Raw genomic sequence first — 10,000 nt, forward strand, 5'->3', positions numbered from 1 at the left:
CTTTAGTAATATCTGTGATGAATATTTATCCTTTAGTAAGATATGTGATGTATATTCATCCTTTAGTAATATATGTGATGTATATTCATCCTTTAGTAATATCTGTGATGTATATTCACACTTTAGTAATATCTGGGATCTATATTCATAATTTAGTAATATCTGTTATGTATATTCAGCCTTTAGTAATATATGTGATGAATATTCATCCTTTAGTAATATATGTGATGAATATTCATCATTTAGTAATATCTGGGATGTATATTCATCATTTAGTAATATATGTGATGTATATTCATCCTTTAGTAATATATGTGATGAATATTCATCCTTTAGTAATATCTGTGATGAATATTCATCCTTTAGTAATATCTGGGATGTATATTCATCATATAGTAATATATGTGATGTATATTCATCCTTTAGTAATATCTGTGATTAATATTCATCCTTTAGTAATATATGTGATGAATATTCATCCTTTAGTAATATATGTGATGAATATTCATCCTTTAGTAATATCTGTGATGAATAAGCATCCTTTAGTAATATATGTGATGAATATTCATCCTTTAGTAATATCTGTGATGAATATTCATCCTTTAGTAATATCTGTGATTAATATTCATCCTTTAGTAATATCTGTGATGAATATTCATCCTTTAGTAATATCTGTGATGAATATTCAGGCTCTGGCTATGTTAGAATATCAAGAGAGGGGGCTGAGTTGAGGGGTGACAGCTCAGGGTTGATGAGTTGGGTCAGAGGTGAGAGTTTGAAGTTGAAAGGTGAGAGGTTAAAGTTGAATGAATACTCACGGCAGGACCAGGAGCTCCGATGACACCTTGAAGACCTCCTGGACCAGGAGGACCCTACAAACAACCATGGGACAGAGACATAAACAGTTAGAGGGGCAACATGGTTAACAGGGACAGAGACAACAAGGGGACAACAGGGTTAACAGGGAAAGAGACAACAAGGGGACAACAGGGTTAACAGGGTCAGAGACAACAAGGGGACAACAGGGTTAACAGGGACAGAGACAACAAGGGGACAACAGGGTTAACAGGGTCAGAGACAACAAGGGGACAACAGGGTTAACAGGGACAGAGACAACAAGGGGACAACAGGGTTAACAGGGTCAGAGACAACAAGGGGACAACAGGGTTAACAGGGACAGAGACAACAAGGGGACAACAGGGTTAACATGGACAGAGACAACAAGGGGACAACAGGGTTAACAGGGACAGAGACAACAAGGGGACAACAGGGTTAACAGGGACAGAGACAACAAGGGGACAACAGGGTTAACAGGTCAGAGATAACAAGGGGACAACAGGGTTAACAGGGACAGAGACAACAAGGGGACAACAGGGTTAACAGGGTCAGAGATAACAAGGGGACAACAGGGTTAACAGGGAAAGACACAACAAGGGGACAACAGGGTTAACAGGGTCAGAGACAACAAGGGGACAACAGGGTTGACAGGGAAAGACACAACACGGGGACAACAGGGTTAACAGGGACAGAGACAACAAGGGGGCAACAGGGTTAACAGGGACAGAGACAACAAGGGGACAACAGGGTTAACAGGGACAGAGACAACAAGGGGACAACAGGGTTAACAGGGACAGAGACAACAAGGGGACAACAGGGTTAACAGGGACAGAGACAACAAGGGGACAACAGGGTTAACATGGACAGAGACAACAAGGGGACAACAGGGTTAACAGGGACAGAGACAACAAGGGGGACAACAGGGTTAACAGGGTCAGAGACAACAAGGGGACAACAGGGTTAACATGGACAGAGACAACAAGGGGACAACAGGGTTAACAGGGACAGAGACAACAAGGGGACAACAGGGTTAACAGGGACAGAGACAACAAGGGGACAACAGGGTTAACAGGGTCAGAGACAACAAGGGGACAACAGGGTTAACAGGGACAGAGACAACAAGGGGACAACAGGGTTAACAGGGTCAGAGACAACAAGGGGACAACAGGGTTAACAGGGACAGAGACAACAAGGGGACAACAGGGTTAACAGGGACAGAGACAACAAGGGGACAACAGGGTTAACAGGGACAGAGACAACAAGGGGACAACAGGGTTAACAGGGACAGAGACAACAAGGGGACAACAGGGTTAACAGGGTCAGAGACAACAAGGGGAAAACAGGGTTAACAGGGACAGAGACAACAAGGGGACAACAGGGTTAACAGGGTCAGAGACAACAAGGGGACAACAGGGTTAACAGGGACAGAGACAACAAGGGGACAACAGGGTTAACAGGGACAGAGACAACAAGGGGACAACAGGGTTAACAGGGACAGAGACAACAAGGGGACAACAGGGTTAACAGGGACAGAGACAACAAGGGGACAACAGGGTTAACAGGGACAGAGACAACAAGGGGGAAACAGGGTTAACAGGGACAGAGACAACAAGGGGACAACAGGGTTAACAGGGACAGAGACAACAAGGGGACAACAGGGTTAACAGGGACAGAGACAACAAGGGGACAACAGGGTTAACAGGGACAGAGACAACAAGGGGACAACAGGGTTAACAGGGACAGAGACAACAAGGGGACAACAGGGTTAACAGGGACAGAGACAACAAGGGGACAACAGGGTTAACAGGGTCAGAGACAACAAGGGGGAAACAGGATTAACAGGGACAGAGACAAGGGGACAACAGGGTTAACAGGGACAGAGACAACAAGGGGACAACAGGGTTAACAGGGACAGAGACAACAAGGGGACAACAGGGTTAACAGGGTCAGAGACAACAAGGGGACAACAGGGTTAACAGGGACAGAGACAACAAGGGGACAACAGGGTTAACAGGGACAGAGACAACAAGGGGACAACAGGGTTAACAGGGACAGAGACAACAAGGGGACAACAGGGTTAACAGGGACAGAGACAACAAGGGGACAACAGGGTTAACATGGACAGAGACAACAAGGGGACAACAGAGACAAGATAAACTGTCAGTCAGAGCAAGAAGGGATACAGTGACAGTGTCTTCACACTCTATAGTATAAAAATGGATCTGTAGTGATGTTAATGATCCTTAACAGACCATAATACCAACAACGGACACTCTTTAGGTCATTTGAGGTGACTTCCTTGGAGTATACTGGACAAGTGTTTCTCATCCTCTGGTCCGTGGCCCAGTACATGTTTCTCAGAGGTTTCTCTAGACATTTCCAACATGAGGAAAATATGATTATGAAAAAGTTACCTGTTCACCCTTGTCTGCTTTGCTTCCCTTCTGGCCAGGCTCACCAACCTCTCCCTGGGACAGAACACACAACAACAGCAGTTATGATGATGTAACAACACATTGACTTTATATAGTAGGACCCAAAGAGGCTTGGTCCTATTTTATTTTAACCCCGTCTTTAAAAAAAACTTTCCGCCTCATCGTCTAGTCATGCCCAATATTTTCCAAATGTCACCTTTACCGTGATTGGGTGGTTAATATCATTTGTGGAGATTTTTAATTTGATTGGTCAAAGACCTTGGGAGTTAGTGTTTGCAATGAATTGATTACTTGGCTCGGTCTATTCCTCTATTGGCTCTCCCACTGACACACTGACGCTTTGGAGGACGGGACAGGGATCTGAAATGTGTGATGGGGTGTGAGTGTGTCTGTGAGTGTGTGTGTGTGTGTGTGTATGTGTGTGTGTGTGTGTGTATGTGTGTGTTTGTGTGTGTGTGTGTGTATGTGTGTGTGTGTGTGTGTGTATGTGTGTGTTTGTGTGTGTGTGTGTGTATGTGTGTGTGTGTGTGTGTGTGTGTATGTGTGTGTATGTGTGTGTATGTGTTTGTGTGTGTGTGTGTGTGTGTGTGATGATAACACACATACCCTTGGTAGATATAAATCCATTACACAGTGCATTAGCTACGAACATCCACTTTGTTTGCCCCAGACTAACAAAAAAGTATTAGTTAATGTCAATGGGAATGCGCAACTAAACATGACATAGAAAGTCATTAACTTCAATAACACTCTTAACCCACAAAACATATGCATGTGTATCATACACTATCGGCTCTGCCTCGTCCCACTGCAATGTCCAGAATGACAGCATTTATCCCTTACACATGGTGCAGTATACAGTACACTGTATTACTGAAATATACTGTCAATTACTGAACTATACTGTCAGTTACTGAACTATACTGTCAATTACTGAACTATACTGTCAGTTACTGAACTATACTGTCAACTACTGAACTATACTGTCAGTTACTGAACTATACTGTCAATTACTGAACTATACTGTCAGTTACTGAACTATACGGTCAATTACTGAACTATACTGTCAGTTACTGAACTATACGGTCAATTACTGAACTATACTGTCAGTTACTGAACTATACTGTCAATTACTGAACTATACTGTCAGTTACTGAACTATACTGTCAGTTACTGAACTATACTGTCAGTTACTGAACTATACTGTCAATTACTGAACTATACTGTCAGTTACTGAACTATACTGTCAGTTACTGAACTATACTGTCAATTACTGAACTATACTGTCAGTTACTGAACTATACTGTCAGTTACTGAACTATACTGTCAGTTACTGAACTATACTGTCAATTACTGAACTATACTGTCAGTTACTGAACTATACTGTCAGTTACTGAACTATACTGTCAATTACTGAACTATACCTTCAATTACTGAACTATTCTCCATCCGACTCTATTCTCTGTGTATATCAATGATGTTGCTCTTGCTGCTGGTGACGCTCGGATCCACCTCTATGCAGACGACACCATTTTGTATACATCTGGCCCTTCATTGGACACTGTGTTAACAAACCTCCAAACGAGCTTCACTGTCATACAACAATCCTTCCTTATCCTCCAACTGCTCTTAAACGCTAGTAAAACTAAATGCATGCTCTTCAATCGAGCGCTGCTTGCACCCGCCCGCCCGACTAGAATCACTACTCTCGGCGGTTCTGACTTAGAATATGTGGACAACTACAAATACCTAGGTGTCTGGTTAACAGTAAACTCTCCTTCCAGACTCACATTAAGCATCTCCAATCCAAAGTTAAATCTAGAATCAGCTTCCTATTTCGCAACAAAGCCTCCTTCACTCATGCTGCCAAACATGCCCTCGTAAAACTGACTATCCTACCGATCCTTGACTTCGGCGATGTCATTTACAAAATAGCCTCCAACACTCTACTCAGCAAATTGGATGTAGTCTATCACAGTGCCATCCGTTTTGTCACCAAAGCCCCATATACTACCCACCATTGTGACCTGTACACTCTTGTTGGCTGGCCCTCACTACATATTCGTCGCCAAACCACTGGCTCCAGGTCATCTATAAATCACTGCTAGGCAAATCCCCGGCTTATCTTAGCTAATTGGTCACCATAGCAACACACACCCGTAGTATGCGCTCCAGCAGGTATATCTCACTGGTCATCCCCAAAGCCAACACCTCCTTTGGCCGCCATTCCTTCCAGTTCTCTGCTGCCAATGACTGGAACGAACTGCAAAAATCTCTGAAGCTGGAGACTCTTATCTCCCTCACTAACTTTAAGCATCAGTTGTCAGAGCAGCTTACCGATCACTGCACCTGTACACAGCCCATCTGTAATTAGCCCATCCAACTACCTCATCCCCATATTGTTATTTATTTTGCTCAGTATCTCTATTTGCACATCATCTTTTGCACATCTATCACTCCAGTGTTAATACTAATTGTAATTATTTTACACTTGACTGCACTTTGACTGTATGTTTTGTTTACCCCATATGTAATTCTGTGTTGTTGTTGTTTTTATCGCACTGCTTTGCTTTATCTTGGCCAGGTCGCAGTTGTAAATGAGAACTTGTTCTCAACTGGCTTACCTGGTTAAATAAAGGTGAAATAAAATAAATTAAAAAATACTGTCAATTACTGAACTATACTGTCAATTACTGAAAAGTAAGTAAGTAAGCCTTGTTCGAGCCAGAACGGCCCATTAGGGCAGGAGCCTATTTCCTGATTCTGTAGCATGAGGCAGCTTGATTTACAAGTATACCTGCTGGACAGGAAGCTAGTCTATCTCGGGGCCTACAACTATAGGTTAATGTACCTTGTCTATCTCTATAACTATAGGTTAGTGTACCTTGTCTATCTCTATAACTATAGGTTAGTGTACCTTGTCTCCATCCTCTCCAGGGGGCCCCTGGGGGCCTGCAGGGCCAGGAAGACCAACTGGACCTTGGATACCGTCACGTCCAGCCGGTCCCATGGGACCTTTCTCTCCCTGGAGACAGATAGATAGTAGGGGACACAGCCACAGTCAACAAACAGTTACAATACACACACGGTTATTGATTTATTTTCATGATTTACATTTTGTGATTAAAACATTACTTGACACAGGAATGAAAAAAAAGCCTTGAATAAAAGTCTAAGGACGGTGTGTACTCACCGGGCCTCCCTTCTCTCCGGCTGGACCAGGGCCTCCCTGGGGTCCGGTGCGTCCTGATAGACCGATGGGACCTCCGGGACCGGCAGCTCCCCGCTCTCCAGGAGAACCCTGCCAGAACAACAACACATTACATTACAACATCAACAGGAGCCGATCGTTGACCTTTGAGTATCATTCCGTTCTATTACAATATCCATCACACATTTTACATCTACATGTTAGACATTTAGCAGACGCTCTTATCCAGAGATAAGAGAGTGCATTTATCTTAAGATAGCTAGGTGGGACAACCACATACAGTAGCACAGTCATAGTCAGGGACGGCCTGTTCAATAGGGCGATATGGGCTACGCACTGCCAAACGGGGAAAAGGAAGGGATTTTTTTTCTAATCAATTATATCACGGCAACAGTAGTTATCAGTGTTGTAATCTATACGTCTGATCTGCCACAGTGCCACACTGCCACTAAATGTCGAATCAGGCTAAAGTCGTGCTTCAAATGGCTCCACCCCCTTTTTGGAGCGATTTCAGTCAGATTGAAAATCGCCCAGAACTTCTGTCATAGACTCCCATGTAAAATCTATTTTTTTCAAATTTCAGAGCCTTCAATACAATCTCAATGGGTGTCTGTGGGCTTGCACTTACGCCTTCGTCACATGAACGTAACTAAGAAAAGAGAGGGTAGCAGCGTCAATCAATTCACTACTACTATCAACATGGCTAGGCTTCAGTGCAACTCGATTGTGTCTTTGAAAGAATTTCCTTTTTGTCGGCGAACAAATGAAGATAAATTGGCAACGAAACAATTAGGACCTCCCAGACCAAATTTAATAATTCAACAGGTTTCTACTAAAGGGGGAAGTCCTACACCCGAGGATTTTCCAAAAAATGGTACGAACGAAAAAATAACATTGCCACTCAACTGGATGAGGGATACAGGCTAGCTGTCCGCCGCCACAACGATGAGGTTAGTGTTGATAATCACAAGTTTACTGGAGAACTGAGACCAAGTAGAGACTTTGGACAGGGTGGATATGGTTATATTGCGATATTGTCAATACAGTATATCGTAAAGTATCACTATGTAACTCGATTTCTTTCACCCCAATCCCTCAAATTAACGGTAAATAACTGAATTGTTTGCCCCACATTTAGCTAAGATGATTAGCTAGCCAGCTAAAATGTTTTATTTAGTTAGCAGTCGCATCTACAATAGTTTACTGTCAATAACATGTCTCCAAAAATGACGTGGTGTCTCCAATTGTGTTGACATTTTACAATTGCGATGCGCATCCATGAGTATCCACTTTCTGTAGCTCAGCTGGTAGAGCACGGCGCTTGTAACGCCAAGGTAGTGGGTTCGATCCCCGGGACCACCCATACACAAAAATGTATGCCACGCATGACTGTAAGTCGCTTTGGATAAAAGCGTCTGCTAAATGGCATATTATTATTATTATTATTATTATTCCAGCCTTGTGTAGGTCTCCAATTTTGTCCCTGACATCCTTGGAGAGCTCTTTGGTCTTGGCCATGGTGGAGAGTTTGGAATCTGATTGATTGATTGCTTCTGTGGACAGGTGTCTTTTATACAGGTAACAAGCTGAGATTAGGAGCACTCCCTGAGATCAGTCAATAAATGATTCTGGTATTGACTTATATGCTGCCCCTGTCTTCATGTTGTTGCTGGACATATCTTTTTAAAAATGTGTGTAGGTCACCTAAATCATCAGAAAAATTGCCCCTCCTGAGAATTTTTTCAGGAGCCGCCACTGGTCATAGTAAGTACATTTTTCCTCACTACAGCAAAGTCAGCGCTGGTAGGAATATTAGTTATTTAGTAGGAATAGCTACTATACTACTTAATGGAGTAATGTATTGGGCGTGTATTCTAAGTAGTATGCTAGTGTGGATATTGGAACGAAAGCAAAGACTCAAAAGGGTTAAGAGAGAGACCTCAGGGCTGTATTCAGACTGGTCACTCAGACAGGGTTAACAGAGAGAGAGACCTCAGGGCTGTATTCAGACTGGTCACTCAGACAGGGTTAACAGAGAGAGAGACCTCAGGGCTGTATTCAGACTGGTCACTCAGACAGGGTTAACAGAGAGAGAGCCTCAGGGCTGTATTCAGACTGGTCACTCAGACAGGGTTAACAGAGAGAGAGACCTCAGGGCTGTATTCAGACTGGTCACTCAGACAGGGTTAACAGAGAGAGAGACCTCAGGGCTGTATTCAGACTGGTCACTCAGACAGGGTTAACAGAGAGAGAGACCCCAGGGCTTTATTCAGACTGGTCACTCAGACAGGGTTAACAGAGAGAGAGAGACCTCAGGGCTGTATTCAGACTGGTCACTCAGACAGGGTTAACAGAGAGAGAGACCTCAGGGCTGTATTCAGACTGGTCACTCAGACAGGGTTAACAGAGAGAGAGACCTCAGGGCTGTATTCAGACTGGTCACTCAGACAGGGTTAACAGAGAGAGAGACCTCAGGGCTTTATTCAGACTGGTCACTCAGACAGGGTTAACAGAGAGAGAGAGACCTCAGGGCTGTATTCAGACTGGTCACTCAGACAGGGTTAACAGAGAGAGAGACCTCCAGAAAATCACATTGTATGATTTTTAAGTAATTAATTTGCTTTTTATTGCATGACATAAGTATTTGATACATCAGAAAAGCAGAACTTAATATTTGGTACAGAAACCTTTGTTTGCAATTACAGAGATCATACGTTTCCTGTAGGTCTTGACCAGGTTTGCACACACAGCAGCAGGGATTTTGGCCCACTCCTCCATACAGACCTTCTCCAGATCCTTCAGGTTTCGGGGCTGTCGCTGGGCAATACGGACTTTCAGCTCCCTCCAAAGATTTTCTATTGGGTTCAGGTCTGGAGACTGGCTAGGCCACTCCAGGACCTTGAGATGCTTCTTACGGAGCCACTCCTTAGTTGCCCTGGCTGTGTGTCTCGGGTCATTGTCATGCTGGAAGACCCAGCCACGACCCATCTTCAATGCTCTCACTGAGGGAAGGAGGTTGTTGGCCAAGATCTCGCGATACATGGCCCCATCCATCCTCCCCTCAATACGGTGCAGTCGTCCTGTCCCCTTTGCAGAAAAGCATCCCCAAAGAATGATTTTTCCACCTCCATGCTTCACGGTTGGGATGGTGTTCTTGGGGTTGTACTCATCCTTCTTCTTCCTCCAAACACGGCGAGTGGAGTTTAGACCAAAAAGCTACATTTTTGTCTCATCAGACCACATGACCTTCTCCCATTCCTCCTCTGGATCATCCAGATGGTCATTGGCAAACTTCAGACGGGCCTGGACATGCGCTGGCTTGAGCAGGGGGACCTTGCGTGCGCTGCAGGATTTTAATCCATGACGGTATAGTGTGTTACTAATGGTTTTCTTTGAGACTGTGGTCCCAGCGCTCTTCAGGTCATTAACCAGGTCCTGCCGTGTAGTTCTGGGCTGATCCCTCACCTTCCTCATGATCATTGATGCCCCACGAGGTGAGATCTTGCATGGAGCCCCA

General features: G+C 44.0%; 1 protein-coding gene across 1 annotated transcript in view; it reads right to left on the minus strand.

The window, feature by feature from the left end:
• The window catches only part of LOC121535697 (collagen alpha-1(XI) chain), a 141,255-nt gene that overhangs the window by 24,343 nt on the left and 106,912 nt on the right, over positions 1 to 10,000 (minus strand). Inside the window, exons 40-43 of the mRNA XM_041842961.2 lie at positions 6,466 to 6,573; positions 6,190 to 6,297; positions 3,252 to 3,305; positions 819 to 872 (exon numbers count right to left, since the gene is read on the minus strand). Of these exons, the coding sequence (XP_041698895.1) occupies positions 819 to 872; positions 3,252 to 3,305; positions 6,190 to 6,297; positions 6,466 to 6,573 (324 nt within the window). The remainder of the gene's footprint in view (positions 1 to 818; positions 873 to 3,251; positions 3,306 to 6,189; positions 6,298 to 6,465; positions 6,574 to 10,000) is intronic.

This window comes from Coregonus clupeaformis, chromosome 21, assembly GCF_020615455.1.
Source record: "Coregonus clupeaformis isolate EN_2021a chromosome 21, ASM2061545v1, whole genome shotgun sequence".
Classification (NCBI taxonomy): domain Eukaryota; kingdom Metazoa; phylum Chordata; class Actinopteri; order Salmoniformes; family Salmonidae; genus Coregonus; species Coregonus clupeaformis.